Source organism: Ambystoma mexicanum, chromosome 8 (assembly GCF_040938575.1).
Source record: "Ambystoma mexicanum isolate Mex_15411 chromosome 8, UKY_AmexF1_1, whole genome shotgun sequence".
Classification (NCBI taxonomy): domain Eukaryota; kingdom Metazoa; phylum Chordata; class Amphibia; order Caudata; family Ambystomatidae; genus Ambystoma; species Ambystoma mexicanum.
Genome location: NC_090929.1, coordinates 773839630 through 773865817, shown reverse-complemented (window position 1 = coordinate 773865817; position 26188 = coordinate 773839630). Strand labels below are relative to the sequence as shown.

At 46.6% G+C, this 26188-nt stretch overlaps 1 protein-coding gene across 1 annotated transcript in view; it reads right to left on the bottom strand.

Annotated features, from left to right (window-relative positions):
- Positions 1-14744, bottom strand: part of LOC138472433 (uncharacterized) — a 927133-nt gene extending 912389 nt beyond the window's left edge. Inside the window, exon 1 of the mRNA XM_069610598.1 lies at positions 14326-14744. Within this exon, the coding sequence (XP_069466699.1) occupies positions 14326-14383 (58 nt within the window). The 5' untranslated portion in view covers positions 14384-14744. The remainder of the gene's footprint in view (positions 1-14325) is intronic.
- Between the last annotated feature and the right edge of the window lie 11444 nt (positions 14745-26188).

Here is a 26188-nt window from a genome sequence, read left to right as displayed (position 1 = left end):
CAAGTGGCACATGCAACACTGCTGTGCTGAGACTGCTGCCATGTTCACCCGCATTTGGCTGTGGGTAGTGGCATGCCGGTCTGCCTATGTGCAGGTGATTGGGATGTGATGAGAGGGGCTTTGAGGGGGTTGTCTGACCCAGTTGCATGCCCAGTATGTGCGTGGGGTTTTCGTGGTAGGACTGGCAGGGTCATGTAAGGGACATGCACTCCCCAATGGATGGGTAGGTGCCCATGTGTGCATGCAGGTGAAGACTACCAGTGCTGTACTGTGGTGGCAGTGGCAGCATGGCAGGCACACGTGCAGTACTCGCTGCCAGGGTGCCCAGTGTCTGCGTCAGGGATTATGTTTTTTCACTTGGCAGTACAGGCTGCCTATGAGGTGTTCATCAGTGTTCTCAGGTGCTGGTTATTGTGGGGGGGGGGCTGGGTGCATGGTCAAGGCCGTACCCATGGTGTCCATGCAGGTGTGTATGGCTGTCCCTGCAGGGGGTGGGTGTGATGCAGTGTGCAGGTGCCACTGGGCCTCATTGTGTGGTTGGCCGTATTCCGGTGGTGCATATGGCAGTGTGTGGCTGTCCCCGTGCAGCTCGATGCACTGCCTGACTCAACGGTGCAGCAGGGTCATTGCTAGTCTTGGCAAAGCGGGTGTTCAAGTGGCGTATTTGGCCAGTCCCCATTCCCATGGAGTCCCAGCGGACTCCATGGTGATGGTGACTTTGAAGCAGCAGCACATTTGCTAGCAGTGCTGGCGATTCCATTGCAATTCAGCCTGCCAGGGCATCAGCACCCGCCAGGGACAGGCCTGTTGGTCGCTGCAGCCCTGGCAGCCAGTATAAAGGGGTATCATGTGTGTGCCAGTCCAGTGACATGTGTGCCTGTGACCTTACAGACAACCTTGTTTTGGGAACACCACATTCAGGATGTGGACCATATTGTGGTGCCTTGTCATGTGGTTGGGTATGGGGCATGCATGGGTGGCAGGGCATGTGACTTGCTTTGCGCCACATTGACTTGGTGGGGGGTCAATGCTAGTGCTGGGTCGTGTCTGGGTGATGTGGGCCGTGCTATGGCCATTTCAGTGCAGTGGTGGTACAGGGGCACGGGGGTGGTGGGCAGGTGTGCGGTTTACATTTGGGCATTTGTATACTCACCGGCCTCAACAGGTGTTCTGGCTCCCGCCTCTGCTGCACCGACTCCCTCAATCACCTCCATATGCAGCACACTGCTGTACTTCTCCTCTGAGAGCAACAGCTTGATGCGGGAGGATGGTCCGCCACCTGTACCCATACAGTGGCTGCGGTGTGCAGCAAGGAGGTTGTACACCCTAAGGCACAGGTCATCCCAGCACTTGTGACAGTCCTTGATACTGCATGGTGTCACCCCCACAGCAGTCCCGTCAGGGCAACTTCGTCCCAGATTCCCTTCCTCTGGAGTTGCATGCTGCGGTGCTTGTCAACAGAAAATATCTCCTCGGCATGCTCCACAATGATGTCGACATGCATGTTGAGCATAGCCTCACCAAAGCGTGGCACGCACTGGTGGATTTGCGGGATCTGTGCTGTTCCTTGATTGTTTCAGGCACTCAGAAGGGGTGGATGGGTTCCAGCATAGGCAGATTGCAGCGGATTGAGATTTTTGTAATGGCTGCTGGCCTCTTTCCGGTTCCGGCGAAAATGTTATTTTCGGTTCCGGTGTTTCTGGCTCTGTTTCGGCTGTGCTGGTACATCTGGCATGCACATGGAGGAGGTGGATGCACCACCAACCTTGGTAGTGGTGCACCTGTCTCCACTGGTGTTACCGTGATGGCGGTGCCACCGGTTCTGCTTCGATGGGATGGGCCTGACCGACAAAGCGTAATACTACCTTGCTTCTGGCGGAGAGCGTTGGCGGAACTGGTGGGACCGCCATGACGGTAAAAATTTAATTTTTCTGCTGGACTCGGAATGAGACCCTTTGTCTTCACACTTCCAGTCAGTATTCAATATTACTTTGCTTCTTTGAAGAACTACTTTTACATTTCTTCTTCATAAACAATAACGTTTTGCCCGAATGGTTTTACCACAGTTCATCATATCACATTAGTGGACTTCCCACTTTCTTTCTACCAGAACCTTTGACCACACTACAGAACTTCTATTATCCTTTTCCTGGTCCACTAGCCTGCCAGGACTAACCAATAATAGTTCCTTTCCTGGTATACTCGCCTGCAAGGATAAAACTCCTACCACTACTAGAAGTACTCTGTAGTGAGTCTTGCTCCAGAGTTTCCACACTTAAGTTAATCAAAGACAACTGCTTCTTAGAAAAGTCTTTAACTTTCTACAACAAGATTGGGGTTCACAACATCTTCCACAAGGGCACAATGCACATTGACAATGTGTGTTCCACTGATGTGTTTGCCACATGCAATGCAGGTTATATTCCTCTCCCCCTTGATTTCTACAGGGAGGGCTTCTCTCCTGCCACCTTTCGGTTCTTTCTGCCACACCAGTTAAGTGCTGGCAATGTTTCTTTTTCAGGTTTCCCGCTTTAGCAAAGCTGCATACCCTTTTATTGACAATTGCCTGTCTTTGGCGTTGGCAATGCTGGTTGTTATTTTCCCTTTCAGGTAATCTCCCCTTTTAAAGAGTACATTTATATTGTTCAAATATTGCCCACTCTTTACTTTGGCAATGTTGATTACAATATTATTTCTCTTTTCAGTCTCTCTCAATATAAGTGTTACGCCAAAATTGCTTTAATTCATTGGTTTGATAGTCAAAAAGTTTGCTTCCAGTCAGCTGTCTATTGCCGGAGCACCCCGTAGTTGCCTAACAAAGGCCAACTCACTGGTCCTTCCCTGCACTTCTGTTCGACCCACTGCTGCTTTAACTTCTCTTATCGGAACTTGGTTGTCTGACAGCTCTGGTCACACTCCCGCTGCTCATGCCTTCTGCAATGGGAGACTGCATTGCCCCTTGCATACTCTGGTGAACGCTAACCACCGGAGTAAGCCACAGAATTAGGAGGGCATCTCTCTCCTACAGGACAGCTATTCGCAGCACCGCTTCCCGCTGCGTGATCTCTGTTCTTCATATTCCCAACTCCTACGACTCTCTCAGCACCACATCTCACTGGAAACACAGCTCCCACTGCTGCTTTTTAATGGCCTGCACCTAAAGGGGCTTCACATATTTAAAAGTCCCGCTCAGGTGTGGGTCACTAGAACCACTAGATTGCACACTACAGTTCTGCACCTCTGAGCCCCTCTTCCTCGTCTCAGTACCTAGAGCATTATGGCACTTGATGCCCCTAATGTTCTGAGTATTTTAACCTTTTATGATTCACTCTGTTTAAATGATTTAAGGATATACCTTTAGGAGACGTTGTTAAAGGAATTAATGATTGGTTCTTTATTTTACAGTTCAAAACTAAGGGGGGTCATAACTATCAGAAGCAGTGGTATTGAATCTCTGATCCTTACATATATCATTCCCATGTTGACCATAATGGTTTTCACCACTGACAGTTTGCTTAATTTTGGAAAGGGAAGCCTTACTATGACAGCAAGCCATTACGTATTCCAGTATTATGGAGATCTCACCCTACGAAGATGAATACCCCGTCTCTACTAACAAAGACATCCTATTCCCTTGGTGGTCTGCTCCTCCCAGGGGATCCACCTGGCTAATACTACCCTCAGGGTTAGGATCAGGTAGCGCTGCCTTCCACAGACCACTGTGGGAGGAGACTTTAGGTTGGGATTCTGTGAGGACTCTACAGGATTCATCATACCTTGCTCCAGTGGGTTCTTCCCTGCACCTGGATTCTTTTTGCTTTCTTGGGTTACGAATAACAGTTCTTGACCTTCCCTTAAGTCACCAACAAAGATTTTCTTCAAACCGATTGTCTTTCTTTATGTGTGTGGTTGGGATAGCTGGTATAATCTCCTGCCAGGCTTTCTGTAATCATGTGCTTGTAACTGCCTGGTATATTCTCCTGCCACGGCTTGCTTCAAATGCACAAACATATAGCTGCCTGGTGTATTCTCCTGCCAGGGCTTTTCATATATGAGCTCCTGCTCACACTACCACCATTGATGGTTCCACTTTTTAGTCTTTTTGGATAATATATTTGGCATCTTATATATGGCCCCTTTAGTGTCCCACTTATATGCTTGCAACATGCATTGACAATCTTAAAAAAGTCTCTTCTCTTAAAAAACTGCTCTTTCAGTGTTTCCATCTCCGATTTCAAAAAACGCTCCTTTTCTCTCTCTCTCTCTCGATTGGTTTCGCTATGTATAATTATGTCAGTTTGGCGTGGTCGCCAATATGCCCTCTGTGTTCCCTTTGTAGACTCTAGATGCCGTTTTTTTTTCTTGTTTCTTTTTTGGTATGCCAGTGATGGTCTCCAGCTGCTTTCTGGTTCGCAGCCATTTCTTCACTGTGTTCCTGCTGCCTGAGACTTCCGCTACGCATGGGATTCTGGTGAGCAAAGTGCTGTTCTCTAAAGCCAGTGAATGCCCAGCAGCCCTCCGCTGCATCCTAGCTTTCTTGCTCTGTGTCATCTTTTTCCAGCAGCCTTCTCTCTTCAGCTTCCTGAGCCAGTTTGCTCCACCGACTTTCTTCCAGATGTTACTTTGCACAGAGAGGGGAAACTCACTCCTGTCAGCAGCTTGCTTGTATTCCCTGCTTCAGTGATTTAAATGTCCAGTGCAGAGGCGTGCGCTCCCTGCCACTAGAGCACTGCCTCTATTTGTGAATTCATTTGGCCTTGGACGTCTGCTTGCATTCACATTAATTTGATAATATGGGCATATACACACTGATATTAACGATACATATTCTGATCCATTCTTGTAGTGCAGTGATATCGTAACCATATTTTGCGTAGTGTACTTAGGAACAATGCTATGTGATGCCACTTCGCGCCTTGAAACACTTGTGTATAGGCGCGTTATAAATGCCATATCATATCACTTTCTGTGATGTCATCGGGTCGTGTGATGTCACTTCGTCTACCCCTGGCATTTTGGTGAAATGACATCCCTGACCTCCAACCTAGTGCAAATGTGAAAATATTTCAACAGCCAGTACTAGCATGTGATCAAACGCTAAAAAAAGAAAAACATCAAGTGACAGGTAAAATTACATGAACTGAGTATAATGAGATAATTCAATGATGCCTTTTATTTCTGTAATGAAAAAGAGATGATATTTATAAACCGTGTTTATTCTCCACATTGTTACTGGGCACATTCGGTATTTAAGAAACCCCATTTAGGTTGCCAATAGCTTTATAAGGAACTAGTTTTTAATGGTTGCCTTGGTCCAACAAAATGGCTTGTAGGGAGACAATACAAAATACACATTACAAGCATAACTCAAATTAGCATAATTGCTGAGCTTTACGGGGCCACGTCAGGAAGACAGATCTCAAACAAACTGCACAATGTTCCTAGAGCCAAACTCTATTCTGCATAGAGGATGATTTCTGAAATTTTGACACACCTCAGGAAAGCTATCAAAGTTTAAACACAGCTGGCAAAAGCGCCAACAATGGCCAGGACGAACAGAGCCCTGTTTTCACTTTAGGATAACACAGTTATATATTTTGATTAGAAGATATACAGAGGTATCACGCACACGAGTGACCCTGCATGAACACTGTTCAAAAGGGTACTTAAACATGTCATCGTGGGAATTGTGTTGCTTGAAAAGAAAATGTTTGGACTCAGCTCCTTAGTAAACTAGAGGTGGGATATTAAATTCCACATGTCACAAAGCACTGGTGGGTTGTGCACAACTGTTGCATTACAGAGTTGGAGTACAGTGGGGATGGTAGGTGGAGAGGAAAACCAACTTACAAAAACACAACTAAATAATGTATTGAGGCTTCCTCTAAAATTGGTCTCAGACTCCTCTATCTAGGCCCTTATCTCACATTTTGAGGTTTTCCATTCTTAGTCAACAGTACAGGCTTTAAAAATAACTTGGGGTAATCAGAAAGGCACTCCTTTGGGGTAAGTGCACACAGTTTTTGGCAAGTTTCTTTCCAAGGTGGGATTCTCGACTCTTGGTGTAATTAAGAGGAAACAGAAGAATGGTCTTTAGAAATGCAAACGAAGTAAGTCTTTATTCTTCCATTATGAAAGGCTCTCATGATTCCATGACTCCCTGGTGTAACTGACAGTCTGTGGGTGTTTCTCAGTTTTCATTGGTCAAGGAGGTTAGTTACTCCAGTTAGGTGTCTTTGGACCTCTGAAAGAATCTCTGTAATCGTGTTGCTCCTGCTCTCAAAGACCCGGTATCATTGTATACTGGTATTTTTTGTTGCCTCTTGGCCACGGGTCTGCAACCATTGGCTGTCTAGATGATTTGCACTACAATTTCCACAAGACCTTGGCATTGACAATGATGGCAAGGGATAATGGGATCTGCAATCCTAAACATCTGGAAAGTCAAAGGTTACAGACTCCTGCTCTAAGCCTTGCCCCACAACAATTAGAAGGTGGCTTGTTTTGTCCTGGCTGCTGGGAGAGAGGCTGCATTGAAGCTATGTATGGCTGCCGCTCTGTGTCTTGAGGATTTTCCCCATCAAGGATCTACGGTAACAGTCTGTCACTTTCACTGAAAACATCCCCCCATTTCCGTGACATGTGATCATACATAGATGACCGCTCATTACTCAGGACCTGGTTGCCTAATGACTTCTCAAGCAAATCCTCAACATTTTCTCTGGTCTTCCTTTCATCTCATTTTCTTTTTTGTTTTTCTCCTGAAGATTCTCTGTTCCTCCCCATTATCTTCTACTCTTCTGCTTAGATCATATTCCCTTCTTCCAATGTTATACTACTCCTCCTCTCACCACCCATCTAATTTTTCTGCTGCACGCTTTACCCTCTCAACCAACTAACTATTCACAACCTCCTCCAACTAATCTGCTGCTCCCTTCTGGCACTCCTCCACTTATTCTAATCTCTCCCCCACCTGCATTGCAACATCTACTACTCCTTTATTAATCTTCCGTTGTCCCCTCATCTCTTTTGCTCTTCAAAGCTCTCCTCTCTCCAGCTTTCACAAGACTCCTACCCTTCTTCCCTAGACACCCACACCTCTGCACAGAGTTATTTTAACTGTCACTGGGTGTCAGTGCAACTGTAATGTACTGTGTGAATGTAATGACAATGAGCGAATGCTTGGCTTGGTTCGGTGTGGGCTCTTCTTTCAACAAGGCACTCAAGTTAAGCTCGAGTCAGGCACTTGGCTGCAAACAGGCTTGAGCCGGCCTGGCTCCCCCACCTCTATTCGAAGGACTAGGAAATTGGGTTATGGATTGCCTAGGGTAATGTGCAATTCAGCCCTCCAAACTGCCAGGATTATTGAATATAGAGAAAGGATATCTTGGTCCTACATAAAGGCCACTGAAAAATGATTGCTCTCAGCATCACAGAAAAAAGTTAAAAACAATGTTAACAGACTAAATTAGACAACGGGTTGGAGGAAGATGACAAATTCTCCATGGCCTGGATAAAACATACTATTGATTTATGCACTCCAAGAGAAAGCTCAGAATAATTTCATAATCTAAAAGGTGGTTACACTTTAAACCCGTCAACCATATTAAGAAATCTTGGAACAAAAATCGACAATACCCTCACTCTTAATCCAGAGGTCAAAGCCATCGGCAGAACCTATTTCTCCCAGCTGAACATGCTACATCACATTTAACCTTACTTAACATTCACCCAGAGGGCCATGGCCATCATTTCTCTAATAATATCCAAACTAGACTATACAAATAGCCTTTATCTTGGACTCCTGCATTACCTAATGAGGAAACTTCAAAGAGTGCAACATGCAGCTGCCAAAGTACCTCTCAGAAGGAAGCGATTTGGACATATCATGCCAGCATTACGTACTCTTCACTGGCTGCCCATCAAAAAAAGGGTTAATTTCAAAACCTTGTGCATCGCCCATAATTCATACCATGGGGGGACCTTCCTCCACCAGAAGGACGTTTCAGACCCATTCCTTGCAGAACACTTAGTTCCAGCAACGCAGCACTAATACTAGTCCCCAACTTCCACAAGAAACGGCAAGAAGGATCCTCTTTTTCAGTTCTGAACACAAGACTGTGGAACACCCTACTCAAACCTCTCCATCTGGAGTAGGACCACCTGGCTTTCAGGAAACAGCTCAAGGCGTAGCCTTTCAACCAACCACTGTGAAAGAAATTAAAAATAATTGCAACAGGGTAAAAACAGTGCACCAGAAACTTGGGCTAATTTTTCAACAAGCATTTATCAAACCTCTTGGCACTACCATCTGCAGAAAACAAATTTGAATCATGGCGCCTCTGGTCCACACCACTAATCTCAGGAAATCTATCTCCAAGAGCAGAGGAAGTGACAACACCCTCACCCCCCTCATCCCACGACTCACTCCTCACTACTTAAATCTTGCATCCTTACACCACCCACCATCCTACATACCACCTCCTATGTCTAGTGTACTTAACAGATTCAGATCCTATTCATTTTTTTTTTCAACAGCCATGCTGTTCATTTTTGCTCTCCACAATCTGGTGGCTGCCTTTATGGGTAAGTTGACCTTTCGGTACCAACCACAAACAACATAGAGATTTTCATATCGACAAACAGGTAACGGATCCTTCAAACCTGCATCCATCAACACCAAAGGTGTCTGCATCTGCCTTCCCACTATCTGACTAACAGACCCTGCCCTCCTTTCTTACAGAGTCATGCGCAGCTAGGCCATTTAATATTGACAGATGGGCATTATATAAGACCACTTTACATTAATTGAAATGTGACTTTACTAACCCATGTGAGGCATGTCTACAAGATGTTCAATGACTACTGACACAGTTTGCTCTTTTCATGCTAGTCAGTATGGTATAGTAGTCATGGGTTATCCTCATTGACAATCTCTAATCCACTTTACAAAAAAAAAAAGGCTTTGAAAAGTATATGCAGCTCTAATTAGTACACTGTCACTTCGTGTTGGTGAACATGATCAAGTTTGATGTCAATAATAAGATATCAATAGCAACAGCCAAATATCTCATGTGTACAAATATACTGGTCACATTTTGCATAGCCATACCCAAAATCACAGACCGCAAAAGGCAGAGACCTCAAGTCACAGTACTGTGCTACTGTTAAAAGATAGCAGCCTAAAGACTGGCTACCCACACTCTGTACAGCGTTTTGTTGCTCTGGAGCTAAGTCCGCACTTTAAAAAAAACGAAAAACATTTTAATATTGAATGATCAAGTCTGAAGCTAATGTTGGAAATGATAGGTTTCAAGGCAATAGCCAATAACATGAGCATTGGGAAGGGGCACTAAAGGATAATTCATACAGCCTGCATATCCATTTTGTGCATGGCCTCACATACCTGGAATGTCATTGAACATCACAGGCTTAAAGGAGTTCACCTTTTAATCTCAAAACATACTAGGGGTTAACCAATATTTTATGTACAGAAAAAACAAAATAAACCTTTCACAAATGTTCCACCCTTACACAATTCATTACAATTTAAAATTTTACAAAGATAGTTTCACTTTTAGCTTTAAACAATCCATAACATACTCAGGTCAGCTAAAAAGTGCCTTTTCCTAAATTCTTAAAAATCAATTATGCAAATGTAACAGCAGTGGTTGAAAGTGGAGTAGAAGATGCCTCTAAAATTCTGAACCAAACATTTTTTGGATGACATAAGAGAAGGATCGTGTAGATATTGACCCAAGAAGATATATTTTATCTCATTCAAAGAAGGACATATGGTGAATAAATGTTCCCAGGTTTCATTCTTGGAGCCGTCCCTACAGAATCTACATTATCTCTTTGATCCCAATAGCCTATTTAGAATTCCGAAGATTTCCATCGTTTGCCACAGATGTTGCCTTAGCCGGAGGATATTCAGTCTCTCTTTTCTGCCTAGAAATTGAAGAATTTATTGACGAAGAGTGTTGAATGGTTTCTCTAAAGTAGTAGAATATAAATACAACTTGTAAGCTTTTCAAACTTCAATGGTCGAAGTCCATAGCTTCTTCTTCAGAATTAGGATTCTGGGAAAGCTGAATAGAGGAAGAAGTAATTTTACTCAATATGTCCAAACATTTAGCAGTCCACTGGTTAATGGAGTGACAAGAGGCTTTCACCATACATTCAGTTTAGCATATATTGACTCAGGAGGTGGAAGCATGATTTTTGCAAATATCAGTAAGCTTTTCCAAGTTTTCAAGGCCTCCAGAGACAGCAAGACCAATTCAAACCGAATTATTAGGGTAGGCGTACCCACAGAAAGGTTCAGAGTACTTTTCCAAATAGATCCTTCAATTCTAGCCCAAAGAATAAAAGCTGAGCTAGATTCTGCGGTGTAAGTAAAACAGGGAACTACTTTGACCTTGTAGTATTTTATAGTTGGTAGGATAGAAAAGTTCCCATAATTCTGGTCAATTTTACATAGCTGGGCTGCATAAGAAAATTATTTTTGGTAACTAAGCGTGTATGTTGTTCTTGAGACTTATGCAATTGATAGTCATCCACAAATATACCAGGGATTAAACCTCCTTTAATCTCGGTTTGCCAAGGATTCAAGCAAAAGATCCATTACAACTATTTTTCAGGTACAAGTTATCATTTTTGTTTTTGCCACATTCATTTCCAAGTCCAAATCAACCAAATAGGTAGCATATTTAACGATCTCGGTAAGCCAGTGGATTTATATCCAGAAGCACTATGTCATCCACATATGCCAAGTATCTGACATGGATTGGGCCTTGCCTCGGGGCATAAGAGTCTTCCTAAGCTAGCCTGGCTCTGAATTTCGAAATATAGATGTTAAAAAGCACTGGCGCTAATATGCAGCCTTATTGAAGGCCCCTAAACGACGACTCTGGGCCTGATTTGTCACCCACCATATTCAATCTAATTTGTACCCATGTATTCTTGTGTCGATGCCTAATGCTGTTACTTAGTGTTTTGGGACATGCAAGCCAATCAAGTGTCTGCCAGAGCTTCTCCCGGTTCACAATGATGAAAGCTGTGGTTAAGTCTATAAAAGCGAGGTACATTGGAAACAAGTTCTTGTTGCCTGTTGTTGAAGCGTTGTTAACCGAAGTCCCCATTCCATTCCTAAAGCCTGGTTGATATATGCCCCTACATTGGGCCTCCTTTAGCCACAGCCCCACGAGAGTGCATTAAAGATCTGGTCATTTTTTTATAAGTGATAAAGATAACAGCATGTTGTACGATTCTACATAAAGCCAGGGGCAACGTGCTCGCCTTGGAAGCAAGATGACAAGGAGCAACATAGGTTTGATCCCCGGGTCCGCGCTTCGAAACCTCTGGGTATTAAGCGTGTTATAAATAACCTTCCAAATCATATCATATCATATAACCTTTCACGATAAGAAACACTGATGGGCTGAAAGGGTAATCCTGGTAAAAGTGGTGAGACATGATGAAATAGCTAAAACTCTATCCAACCTAATTATCGAACACTGGAAGCAATTGCACTTAGCTTTATATGAAATGAGTTATATATGACTGACCACAGTGCAGCAGATTGAGGAGGTGCACAGCAAGTGCAGGAGAAGTAACATGTGCTACTGTCCCACTTTTGAAGAGCACAAAGGAGATCTAGGTTTACCACCTTTGTTGCGTGTAAAAATTGGGCATGTAGCCCCGCTTTGGGTTTAGAAGCCCCGTCCACTGACACACCCAGTGTATAGATTTAAAAACTAGCGCAGTAGCAAGGAGAGAGAAAGAATTATGCTTCTGTCTAGAGTTTTAACATACCATTATTTGTTTTTTTTAAAGCAATCTAAATTAATACAATTATTTTAAAAATAATTATATAATGCTGAAAATGACATTTCACTGAACTATATACCATAATTTGTTTTCCTTGAAATGATGAAAAGCTGAGCTGGTTGTGACAAAATTGGATCCAAAGACTGTCAAGCTGTTCAGATTTTAACAAGATGCGTAGTAGCCCACTTTACCATCTTGCCAGATCAATAGATAACACTGATAATTTACTTTCTGAAAATGTTATACGTTTTAAAAGAAGCTGTAAAAATATTCCTAGACGCTTTAGTTTAAGCCCGTGAATCCTTTGAATAGCTCAGTCGGTTAAAAACCTGCAGAAAAGATGTAGCTGCAGGTTTCACAAAAATAACCTCAGTGTGAAGGAAGCAAACCAAGCAAACGTTCCAAAAAAAAGTCACAGAGGGAAAAGTGTAAGAGATTTTAATTATTGTATAAAGCGTACACCAATAAAAGAATGGTCTGTTGCCATTTTTAAGAAACGTTTTAATTATTGTTCAACCAATTTAATTTCATAGAAGCAAGAAAGTTATAAAACTGGTTTAAGTCCATTTAGCATTAAGCTGACTCTTCCCAAAACATACAAAACGTTTAGAGACACAGACCAGTCATAAAATCCTCTGAGATAATACTTTGCAGCAAAATCATATTCATTTTGTCGGATGAGATAAGCTGAGCCGGGTACACTGGCCAATACATCGCTCCATGTTGTCCTTGTTGCTGTATTTGATAAGGATCTCAAACAGCAGAAGTATAGCTATACTGCTGCCTTACACATTAGTGAAGTAACAATTTCCCATTGGAAATGCAGGTCTAGACGTAGCAGGACTGAATGTGGGCCTGGAAGCCATGAATTGTGTAAGTCTCACTTGAAGTTGGTTAGCTTGATAGATTACAAGAGACGGGACTACATTCCAACAAAGCTTTAAGTATTGAGGCATGGGCCCATAACATGTCTGGCACCTCCCATCCAGTCCCAGCTGTTCATTCAACAGCTGTTTGCATTCTGGGATTTGTAGTTTAGCTTTATCAAGAACGTCTGAACCACAAATCAAATGCCTATTGACCAAAAAGCAAACGCTGAACACTAGTCATCTTGTTTCCCCGCCACTGCCCCCTTAGGCCTGGGTGTAGTAACACATGACACTGCAACAACTCGAGGTGTCTGAGGTCTGCTGTGGGTTGGTCGTATTGTTTATACAAATTGCTTGCTTTTTTTCATTATTGAAACCAAGCATCCAGCATATTGTTTTGCAATGGAGTTAATAAAGTGTGCAATTTTGTGAAAAAGTAACTGTTTTGCTTTCAAACAAGCAGGTAGCCTTGTACATTTCTATAATCATACAGTTGGCTTTTTCTTTTTTTACAAATAAACCAAATCAGGCTTGAGACCTGTTGCCTGAACTTGGCTTTAAAATGCATATGGTGCATCACAAATAGCCCCAACGGTATCCCTTGCCTGTAGAGTTTTAAATGTGCACATGAAGTGTCCCTGAAGGAGAACTTGCACCCTTGACCCATCTCCATGAATTGCTACACACTGGACAGCCCTTATCTGAAAACAGAGCTGTAAATGACAGCTCCAAGAAACACCACAGAATTCAAATGCAATTAAGAGCCCCTCAGGAAGCCAATTCGTGACTGCCCTGGCTGAACACACACTCTAAGCACCCCACAGCCTGCTCTTGTGAAGCCCCTGGCTTCTAAATCGTGAAACTCAGACTGCTGACCCACAAGAACCAGATGTATAATCTATCAACTGGACACAGCTCTAAAAATACAGTCAGTCAGGGGGCAATTGGGTATACCTGGCTTGTGGCTTGTGACTTTTCACTGTTAGGGTGCTGATGTGACACAAGCGAACACAACATGCATTGCATGATCACAATGTTTTCATGCACGAATCACTATCAAATGTTTAAAATCTACAATTCTGTGGTCATTCGTAGGTTCCCAAAATGCTTTTTGATTTTATGCAAATCTCCAGGCAATTAGTTGGTGCTAAATGTTACCTTCCCCAACGGTGATTTATTTACGGAACAAGGCTAATTTTCTCACTGATTTGTTGAGATACTGAGGGAGTGATTAGTTCACGAATCCCAGAGTGAGAGCATGCCGAGTGACCCACAGTACATTGTTACAGAGTTCGTGTCAAGCTGCGACTCCTTTCGGCCAGTCCCATCACTATTTGGGCCACACCCAACATTCAGTCCTCAAAACCCTCCCCCGCCCCCGTGTTTCGCATCCATTTAAAGCACTGCCGCAACTATTGATTACAATCGCGTGTTCCTGGCACAATTACAGTTTCCTTCAGCCACCTGAAGTGGGAGCGCTAAGGAATAATCCGACATAATAGAATCGTTACATGCTGTATAAAGTCACCATACCCATGGCAACGATGATGCATGAAAAAGCGCCGCAGGGGAAAATCTCGATTTGATCGATACGGGACATTTTTCAGACATACGGGGTACCTACCTTTTCTCCACGGAGTCCTAAGTCCGAGGGTGAAGGAGCGGTGCCAATTGAACATCATGGATGTGTCGTATTCCGGGTGCCAAGTTAGGCACCCGCTTGGCGTTGTTCCTTTCACTGACAGGTCGCTGAGCGTGCCCGAGGAGTCATATTGCCTGGGGTTTCAGGCAGCCGGCTTGCGACTTCCCCGCTTCCGAGGCGCTTTAGTTGTACTTGGGACGGGCCGGCGAGTTTCTCGGTTCCATGTTTACGTTTCTTTTCAAGGCTGGAGGCTCCACGGGAAGGAACGCAAGTGTGTCTCCAGCAGCAGATGGAGACCGGAATGGTTGGAGCGCCTGGGGGAGTGTGCTCCAGCCTTCGGAGGCGGTACTCCAATGACTACACGAGGCAGTGCAGGACACATAGCAGAGGCGCTGGCTGCCTCCAGATACCGAAGCCCTAAGCAGGAAACACACAGAGGTTCTGAATAAAGAGCATGAACTAGCCTGCAGGACAATGTGAAATGCGGACGCACAAAAGACTGTAGTGCGCATAAAACAGATTAAGGATGCTTAGAAACTGCTGCCTTGCATAGAACTACGAGGCAGAGGCAGATAATGCTGTGACATACAAAGCTTACAGAAGCCATGTCCACAAAGGCTACTTTACAGGAAGGCAGCAAAGTCGGAGAGAGAACAGCCAGAGGCAAGAAATAAACGTAGGTACTCCCTAACGGAGGCTTTAAATGGGCCAGGGCTCTGCCATCTCCCATTCTATTCCTATTTATCTTGGGGTAGTGTGGCTTTAGGTGTGCAAATAAAAGGGCATCACGCCCACACGTGCGCTCAGTGCAGCGGCGGAGCCCAGTGTATCACCAACTGCCTCCGGGTCAATGTATTGCTACCAGGTCCTGTGTGATCCCAGGAGACCAGAACAATGGGGACGAGATGGCTCTAAGTGACTGCCCCCACCAGAACTCAGCGTGCTGTTTTGCTGCACAAATTGAGTGCAGAGCGATATGAACCCCTGGCGCGCGAGTGTTTGTCCGTGCGTTAGACGTGCTATCCACCGACGCAGCCTGTCTCCTGTGGCCACTGGCGGCTGCACACACCAGGTTGCAGAGCCCGAACTTCGGGTCATCACCGCCTGCTCCCTCTGGCTGCTTGTCTTTGGGCAAGCCTGCACCTGCTGCAAAGCAGGCTGTTCATACTGCAGGTGTGCTGAGACATTACGGTCTACTCCCTGTGGCTGGCAACACTGATGCACCCTGGCGTGATGGGGGCCCCCACAGCCCCTGCCCCTTTAGGCTGAGTAGTGTGGGCTCGCTTTGCTCCTCTTACCAGATCCCTACCTAAATAATAAATCACAGACCAATTATGTTTATGGAAAAGTTGTAGGCCGTAGGCATTTTATTTTCTTACAGAAAAACAACACAACAAAAATCAGTACACTGCCATATGCTTTTGGGCACCTTGTGTCCAGTCCCGAAGTTGCCCAAGGCTCCTCCTGAGTCCTTGTTATCCCTGGGCCTTCGTTCTTGGGCACATGCTGCCACACCTGAGCGGGTGTTCCTCACGCCCAATCAGGTCCCCCCCAAAAGCACCCTACCTACAACCCCGTCCTTGGAGTGGCCAGTACTTTTCTACTGATTTATTTCGTTTCTTTCTGGCTATTTCGATTGCGTGCCTCTTCTGTGCCCCATACCAGACCCTTCTTGGTATTATTTCTGACATAAAAATCTCGGTTTTCCACCAACTGCGGGCTATGCTATGCAGCGACTCGCAAATGTTCCTCTGTAATTTACCCCTATTTGTGCTCACCAGGTCGTTCCCTCCGAGATGTATAACTAGGTACTCGGGGGGAGGGGGGTCCGTGAAACATATCAGGTCCAACAGCCTGTTGTGGATGTCCTCCCAGTGCATCCCTGAGAGGCCCCACCAGGATGTAATTGTGTTTTGAAATGTAGTCCTTGCTTCACTTCTTCCAGCCACCTGCCTGCCCGGGTCACGAAAGAGTGCGCCACTATCCATGCCGATTTGTAGGGTCCAGCCTCTATGGAAACGGGGAAGATAAGTGTTTATATCAGTTCCTCCCTTATGTATTTTTTAAAACATTGCGACTTCCATCCCCCAATTCTTTTCACACCCTTCGCTCCCAGGCCCCCCACCCATGCAGAGGTTGCTGCTCCTATCCTGAAAGAGTGTGTTCCAAATTCGTCTGGATCCCATCCTGCTTTTGCCAGCGCCTGTTTCAATACCGCCTGAAACTGGTACCTGCTGAGCGCGCTGCCGTCCCTATGTATTAATAGCTGCCCGTCGACCTCTGGTCGAAGATCTAGGAATTCTTGGGTGATGCATCTGGGACAGTGGTCCTTCTCTCTGATGCAATTGCGGTCTATTGCTCTCCCCTTCCCCGTTTGATCTGTTTTAGATTTCTTTAGCATTATAGACATCCCCTTGTTTCCCATACTAATGTCTTTCCTTGCCAGGCCGTCTCCTGCCACTGTATTACTGGCCACCAGTTCCCCTACCCTGAAAGCCCCATAGTATGCCAGCGCAAATGCTGCCCTGAACAACGCGGTTTCGTACATGCTGCTGCATGTGTCTCGTAGTACTTTTAACAGAATTATCAACTTCCCAAAATTTACCGGCCTTCTGTTATCTGGTTTCTTCCCCTCTAATTTCGCCCATCCTCTCATAGCATATTTTATTCTAGCGCTGTCGGTTGGGTCCGCTATGCCCGCTACTTTTGTGGTATATGCCACCGCCGCTAGGTGCGCTGCTTCCCAGCTTTTCTTTTTCACTTTGGCAAATGCCCCTTCGAGAAAATCACACATTTTTTCCATTTAAATTTTTTCCCCCTCTTTTACACCTGTTTCCACCAACACATCTTTTACATGCTTTTCGTACTGCTTACCCGTTTTGTACGTTAGGGCGTTCCCGGTCAATTTGTCAATGACCCTTTCCTTTCTCCGTTCTTCTCCCACTTCTTTTGAGTCGACCTTGTGGCCAACCGTGCTTTCCTTTCCAGTGCCTCCAACGGGACCCATGCCTTCCGCGGTGTGGGTGTTCTTTCCTTGTCGCCGTCCGGTCTCAGCTCCCTGAATTTTTCCCACTGAAACCGAGAGATTGCATCAGCCAACACATTTGCTTCCCCAGCGATATGCCTCGCCTTTATGCATGTATTCATTTTTAGGCTTTCCAGCGTGATTGCCCTCATTAATTCCAACACTATTATGCATGACACACTTCCTTTACACACGTGCACCACCGCCATGTTATCTGACCATACTGCCAACTCCTTGTTTCCTAGCTCTTCCCCCCCATGCGCATAACGCGACCCATATTGGAAAGAGCTCCAGCAGTGTTATGTTTTTCGTCCATTCCGCCTCCTGCCATGTTTATGGCCACTTGCCTGCACACCATTGTTTCCCCAGTATCGCGCCAAAACCAAGGCCACCTGCTGCATCGGTGAACAACACCCTTTTACCTTCCTCATTTACCGGTTAGCGTCATATCACCAACCCATTGAAGTATTTCAGAAATTCTGCCCACACTTCCAGATCTCTCTTGATTCCTCCCCCTAGCCTGACTCTGTGGTGCCCCTTTGTAGCCCCTCTCGATTTCAGCTCAATACTTCTCTGGAACACCCTCCCCTGTGGTATGACTCTTCCTGCGAAGTTCAGCTTTCCTGCTAGCGCATGCAATTCTCTCACTGTCACTTTGTTTCTTCCTTGTAGTTCCTTTATTGTCTTCAGCAGATCTGTCACCTTGTCATCCGGGATCCGGCACCTTCCTTTGCTTGAGTCAATTTCTATTGCTAGGAATTGGATAATCTGCGTTGGGCCCATTGTTTTCTCCTCCACCAGTGGAAAACCCCACTCGCTTGTTATTTCCACAAATTTATCCAAGGTTGCCTTGCATAGCTCTGAACCTTTGGGCCCAACGAATAAAAAATCATCCAGGTAATGTACCATCATGGACTCCCTCATCTCTTCTGTTACCGCCCATTGCAAAAATGAACTTACCCTCTCAAAATATGCACATTAGATGGCGCACCCCACCAGGAGACATTTGTCGATGAATTATTCCCCCTCCCAATGCATACCTAACCATCTTTGAGATCTGCTGTTGACTGGAAACAGGCGGAATGCAGATTTAATGTCTGCTTTCGCCATCCATGCCCCTTTTCCTGCTTTCCTGACCAGTTCTACTGCCTCCTCGAAGTCTGAATATGATACGGATGCGTCGCTCCGGGCGATACCGTCGTTCACCGAAGCCCCCGGGGGGTAGGATAGGTGGTGTATCAGCCTGTATTCCCCTTCGTCTTTTTTCGGCACCAGCCCCAGTGGAAAGCATATAAATTCTTTGAATGGTAAGGCTGTAAAGGGGCCCTCCCCAGTTCTACCTCATTCCGGATCTTACTGGTCACTATATCTCTGTTCTCGGTTGCCGACTTCAGGTTTCTAGGAATGTCTTGCGCTCCCTGCCCGGTAAACGGGATGTTAAAACCTCTCTAAAGCCTTGTCTGATCTGATCTGCCATTTCTTGGTCCCGGTATTTCTGGAGCCACCCTTCCATCCTCTCAATTTTTACTGGCGTGGCCCCCTTCCCGCCCCAGTTCCTATTTCCGCATCTCATCGCTTCTGCCGCTTGGAGCTGCGGCCCTTGTGCACTTGGAGCTACTGTGGTCACCCTCACATCTCTCGCACTTGTGGCTGAACTTGCACTTCCATCCCCAGCTACAGGGTACCCCCTTCTCAAAATTCCGACATTGCCCTGGTTCTGCTCGTGCTGTTCCGGTGCTCCCGCTGCCCCCTGTTAAGACGGATTTCTGAACTCTGTCCTGGTGGCGCAGAAGTTCAGAAGGCCAACCTAATTACTTGGAACAGGGTAACCTCTGGACAAGCCAGACCAATCAAGGTAGCGATCGCGGCGGTCAAGACTAGGTCTCAAGAGGGGTGAGGGTGACTGAAAGCCCGCAATGAGCACACAAAGCAAGAGCGCTTACAAACTACTCCAAACAGTTGTTATATCAAAAATAGATACACATTTATTTTAAGGCCTTTAAAATAATGACCGTAGCGAGAAAATCACAATATCACAATATTAAACCAACACATACCATATCAACACAATATATATACAAATACACAGTCGCAAGCGTTTAAAGCACAAAATATGTAGTCCACCTGAAAGGAAAGGAAAACAGGCAGTGCGATAACGCTTTAGACTCAGTTCGCCTTCAGAGGCACCTAACTAGATGGAAGTCCGAGCCCTGCGAAGAGTGGAGCCTTGTGCTCAAAGTACCTGCCACGCCGGTGCCAACGGGCAAAAGGGGAAGCTCTTCGTAGGAAGTCAGGCAGTTCGGGTTAGTGCACAGCAGAAGGAGAACAGGTTCCGCAACTCAAGCGCAGCCTCCACAGTGGGCAGAAGCAGAGCGCGAGTACGGCCAAAAGGGTGCTGTTTTTACACAGCAGGGAAAAGCAATGGGATACTGCAGGAGGGCGACCAGATCCTAGCTATACTACTCACCGGTCCCCGAAGCAAGCAGACCCAGGTTTCTCCACGTTAGTTTCAGCAGCTGGCAGGTTCAGAAGAGCAGGGAACGCCTCGTAGTCGTGTAGAGCAAAAAGACGTCCCAATCGACGAAACCAGCACAGTTTTGTTGCCGCAGCAGGACAACGGAGCGGCCGTGTGTATTCAAGTCAAATGTACACTCCTCCCTTCAGACTTGGGAACGCCAAGCGTACGAAGCGTGGGAGAGTGACCAGGACTCGAAATACAACACAACCTGGCGGCGGTTACAGAGCAGGACTCCCTTGTAAGCTGGTCAGTCAACTGGATGGCCCAGAGACACTTCCGAAGGCTTACTTGGCAGGAGATGATGAAGTCGCCGGGAATAGCTGTTCCTGCTATTCCAAAGGTCGAAGCACCAGTACAGGCCTTCTGGTTCGATCAAAGGAGGAAAGGGTTTCACAGGACGACAGCAGTGCAAAGGAGGATTCCTTCAGCGGGTCACCAGCGATTCCTCGGTCCAGCCTCGTGGTTGCAGGATACTTGGCTCCTGTATTCCTTCGTTCGTGAGAACTCAGGAGATCGACATGGTAGTGGTGTTTCCAGCCCCCTCTTATCCACGGTTCCCTTCGCGCCAAAACGGAGGGGAGCCAATGGGAGATCCGCTCATCAACACACATACCATACGTGGACCAATCACGGACCACGGTGTTCCCAGGCATTCACACCACCCTAGACTCTCTGGCACCCAGGATGTGTATTGGGACCAGACATCCCAGCCCACACCCTGGAGGCACACAAACGACATGTAGAAGCCCGCGAAAGCAACCACGTTTCGCGGGAAAGTACATGCCCAAATAAGGAAGGCCCCGGGTCGCTCGACCTGAGGAAGGTGAAGGGAGCAAGACGGTCAGTGGACAAGACAAAGGAGCCTCGTGGTCTGGCCATTTTGGGAGCCAGGCCACCATTTTGGGTTCAGTGTGAAAAACGTGCTCAGAACGCCAAAAGGAGCTCAAAATAAACAAAACGATCGCTGCCACCATTCGAGTCCCTGAATGACTTGCACCGATCAAATACCATCCTAAAAGAGTATCTAGGGCCTGTAGAAGGCTAGAGACCCAAGAGAGCTGTAACTTAGCTTACAGTGCCCTCTTGTGTCATGTTGCACTAAAGCCGCAACATGATAAAAGAAACTACGGGAAACAGCGTTCCCCGGTACTGACTGTTTTAAGGGCATGTCAGTTTCCCCGTAAGAAAGGAGCGAAAGCCCAGAGGAGTGCGGCAGAAGGCTGCACTTCTCTGGCAAAGTCAAGAACAAGGTGAAAACAACAGCAAAAAGTTTAGGGGTTGCCACATGGAAGGAAAATTACCTACAATTACGAAATCTTTCCTAACACTCGCCCCTCCCAGACTATGGACAGGGGGAACTAATCCACCCCTGGATGAGTCTCTTGTTCAGGTCGGTAAAACATTCTGGACAACCCATCAGCATTGCTATGTTGGACACCTGGCCTATGCTCAATAGTGAAGTCGAAGCCTTGTAGACTTATGGACCACCTAAGCAACTTTGGATTCTCCCCCTTCATGTTCATTAGCCACTTTAACGGCTTATGGTCAGTCTGCACAGTGAAGTGGGTCCCATAGAGGTAGGGCCTCAGCTTCCTTAGGGCCCACACAACAGAGAAACATTCTTTCTCTACCGTGGACCATCTGAGCTCTCTGGCCTTAAGCTGGCGACTAATAAAACCGATAGGGTGTTCCTTACCCTTCTCATCTACTTGTGATAGTACAGCTCCTATCCCAGTGTCAGAGGCATCCGTCTGCACGATAAAAGGTCTTTGATAATCAGGGGTCCTGAGCACAGGGGCCTGCCACAAGGAGTCTTTTAAGCCATTGAAGGCCTTCTCACACTCGTCGGTCCAAGTTACCTTCTTGGGTTTCTTCGGAGTTGTGAGGGCAGTCAGAGGAGCAGCTATGGTGCCATAGTCTGCCACAAAATTGCGGTAATACCCCGTGAGTCCTAAAAAGGCTCTCACTTGGGTTTGCGTAGTGGGGGTAGGCCAGTCTTGTACTGCTGGTACCTTACTGGATAGAGGCTGTCTCCTCCCTCCACCTACTTCATGTCCAAGGTAAACCACTGAGCCTTGTCCATTTTGGTGAGGGGCCACTCGGACACCCTCAAAAGAGCTTTCTGAAGGACTGCTTTTGAACAGGTCGGGGAGAGGTTCAGACTCCTCTTCCTCAACGTCTGAAGCAAATAGCAGTGCTGCGATTTCGCCGCTTGGGACGAAAGCCTTCAGCCTATTCACATGAAACACTTTTGGAGCCTGTCCAGGCCTTCCAAGGTCCACTGAATAGTTAACCTCACCTAGGGGCTCCACCACTGGGTAAGGGCCTGACCATTTGTCCTGTAAAGCTCGAGGCCTTATGGGATTCATGATCAGGACTTGCTGACCAAGTGTAAAGTTGATGAGGGAAGCTTTCTGGTCGTACCAATGTTTCACCAGCGCTTGCCCTGCCTTCAATTTATCACTAGCCAAGCCCATCAGAAGTACCATCCGTTTTCTGAGCCCTAGCACATAATCAACTACATTGGTAGTAACAGGGGGAGTGGGCATCTCCCATCCCTCTTTGACGATGGCTAAGGGTCCCGTACGGGATGACCGAACAGAAGTTCGAAGGGGCTGAAGCCAACACCCTCCTGTGGTACCTCTCGGTAGGCAAACAGTAAGCATGAAACAAGAAGATCCCATTCTCTTCTCTGAGGCTCCTCCAGAGCCCCAATCATGCTCGTTAACGTCCTGTTGAAACGCCCCCCCAGACCATCGGTCTGGGGGCGGTATGCAGAAGAGAACCTGTAGGTGACCCCACATTCTTTCCACATAGCCTGCCTATACTTCGACATAAAGTTGCTGCCATGATCCGACACAACTTCTTTAGGGAAGCCAACCCTAGTAAATCTGCCGAGTAAAGCTTCTGCAACTGACTTGGCAGTTACAGTTTTCAATGGGATGGCCTCAGGATACCTGGTTGCATGGTCGACCAGCACCAGGATAAACCTATTGCCTGAGGATGTTTGCGGGTCAAGGGGACCAACCATGTCGATCCCTACCCTTTCAAATGGTACCCCCACAACTGGGAGCGGTACCAACGGAGCTTGGATTGTCGTGCCAACCTTACCAGAGAACTGGCAGGCGGCACAACTCCTGCAGTGACTTTCTACTTGATCCCCCATCTTGGGCCAGTAGAAGTGCATGGATAACCTTTGCTTGGTCTTCCTCATACCGAGGTGACCAGCAAGGGGAACTTCATGCGCCAACTGCAGGAGGAAGGGCCTAACAGCAAGGGGAACCACCAACCTCCTATGGTCTCCTTCTGTAGACTCTGTGGGCTCACTATACAGGAGTCCACCTTCCTGGTAAATCCTATGCATCCCAGGAGGTTCACCCTCAAGCTGGGAGCAGGCCTGTCTCCTTAGGCCTTCCAGAGATGGGCACTCACGTTGGCCTTTACTGAATTCGTCCTTATCAGGACCTCCTTCAACTAACAAGTCTTTTAGTTCAGGATGATCGTTGGGGTCGAATACTTCAGGCATCGCCACCTCCTCGTCAGGCCCGGGCGATTGACCAACTTCCTCCACCGCAGTGGTAGGCGAGCTCAGGGGAATATTCTCTTTCCCTCGTTTTGACTTGTAGACTCCTTTCGCCTTGGGTTTCCCCTTTGGCTGGGGCGGCGTATTGGACTTGGCCAATGCTGCCCGTGCTTGAGACCGTGTGTAGGGTCTTTCGGCAGTGTCTCCTACGAGCCCTAAAGCTCTGAGATCATTACCCAACAAGACCTTTCCTGGGACGTTTCTCTGAATGCTCACTGGAATCCTGACTGCTGTACCATTTAAAGTAAGATTTACAGGGATCACGGGAAACATACGGAGGGGGCCGTCAGCCAACTTAGTGGGCATCAGAGTAGCTCTGGCAACTTCCTCTGAGTCTACCAAGGTAGAATCCACTACAGTGCGACTGCACCCACTATCCCTAAGAGCTGGAGTATCCACTCCATGGATCAGCACACTGTCTTTAAAGAAGTGCTTGGTATTATCCGGAATCCTAGCATAAGCCTCTGCGACTTTAGGCTCCCAGGAACCCAGGGACACTAAAACTACCTCAGCCTCTATTCCGCTGGGAAATGAGTCTGAGGAGAAGGATGCTCCTGTAATCTCTTCTTCCTCGTAGGAGGAAAAGGCCAGATTAGCGGAGTGGACCCCCAAAGGTCTAACCTTACAACGGGGATCCCCCTTCACATGGTCAGTTGCTCCACAAGAAAAACAAGCCCCAGGGGGTCTGTTTACGTAGGGAGGCTTATTGTAACCAGAGTTCTGTTTCGGAGGCTGACCTCCACTACCCTGTGAGTTCTCTTGTGTCTTACCCTTGTTTTTCTTTTTGTGGCCCTTATGGGAAGAAGATTTAGCAGATTCCCCACCCTCCATATCTTTGGACTTTTTCCCTTCCTCCTGCTTACCAGGATGAGTTTTGTCCTTATGGGACACTCGATGTGACACCCATAAGTCTGCTGCAATGGCCAGCTTCTTAGGATCTATCTCCTTCGAATCGGCCAAATGCTGCTTAAGCTCCGGGGAAGAAGAAGCAAAAATATGTTCCAGCATGACAAGATTTATCATGCCTTCGAAGGTAGAAACCTTATAACCTTCAACCCAGCCAGTTAAGTTTTTCAAAGATTCAGCGACATAAGATACCCAAGTACCACCTTCCTTTTTCTTATACTCTCGAAAACGCTTTAAATATTGGGCCGGAGTCTTCCCAAACTTTAAAATGAGAGTTTGCTTTAACATTGCGAAATCAGCTCGCTCAGCCCTCGACATTTCCATAATGGCACTACAGCCAGAATGGGGCAGTCTACTGAGCAACCACGCAATCTTATCAGCATTGTCAACTTCTTGAACCTCGCATGCATACTCAAACGCATTCAGCCAGTCCATAATGTCATTCCTTTCTTCATACACACTGAGCAGATCTTTCGGAAACCGTGGATGAGAGGAAGCCCCAGACCCATGTCTAGGACCCTTGGATCCATTTGCAACCTGAAGCTTGGCCAGTTCCAACTGGTGATCCCTGTCTTTCTGTTTTTCTGCCTGTTCGATTTTTAGCTTGGCTATGCTGAATTCAAGCTCCTGCTGCCTAAACCGCAGCTCTTGCTTCTTGAATTCAAGCATAGCCTCCCCATCAACACTGGCAGAGGAAACATTAGACATCACATCCTCCCTGTCCTCGTGGTCGCGATGGATCAGTGCAGCGGCAGAACCGTCGGTTCTACCAGTGAGAGCAGCCCCACCACCTTCTGCACTGTCCTCAGAAGCTCTAGCGTCAAGCTGCGCTTCTTGCCACGCCACGATTCTCTGGATCATTTCCAATTTTGTGCCTTGAGAGGAAACACCTCTCTCCGCACACATCTTTTTCAGCGTTTCTGATTTGGAAGCATTTAAAGTTAACAAGGTATTTGTTTCCATACTGTTTGATAGGACTATGGCCTTTTTAAAGTTATACTACAACAATTCACTACGTGTACTGGTTGGAATAACCTGAAATGCCTTAGTTCGAGCGCAACACTGGATACCTTCAGTCGTATCCCACCGCTGTACACCAATTTGTTAAGACGGATTTCTGAACTCTGTCCTGGTGGCGCAGAAGTTCAGAAGGCCAACCTAATTACTTGGAACAGGGTAACCTCTGGACAAGCCAGACCAATCAAGGTAGCGATCGCGGCGGTCAAGACTAGGTCTCAAGAGGGGTGAGGGTGACTGAAAGCCCGCAATGAGCACACAAAGCAAGAGCGCTTACAAACTACTCCAAACAGTTGTTATATCAAAAATAGATACACATTTATTTTAAGGCCTTTAAAATAATGACCGTAGCGAGAAAATCACAATATCACAATATTAAACCAAAACATACCATATCAACACAATATATATACAAATACACAGTCGCAAGCGTTTAAAGCACAACATATGTAGTCCACCTGAAAGGAAAGGAAAACAGGCAGTGCGATAACGCTTTAGACTCAGTTCGCCTTCAGAGGCACCTAACTAGATGGAAGTCCGAGCCCTGCGAAGAGTGGAGCCTTGTGCTCAAAGTACCTGCCACGCCGGTGCCAACGGGCAAAAGGGGAAGCTCTTCGTAAGAAGTCAGGCAGTTCGGGTTAGTGCACAGCAGAAGGAGAACAGGTTCCGCAACTCAAGCGCAGCCTCCACAGTGGGCAGAAGCAGAGCGCGAGTACGGCCAAAAGGGTGCTGTTTTTACACAGCAGGGAAAAGCAATGGGATACTGCAGGAGGGCGACCAGATCCTAGCTAAACTA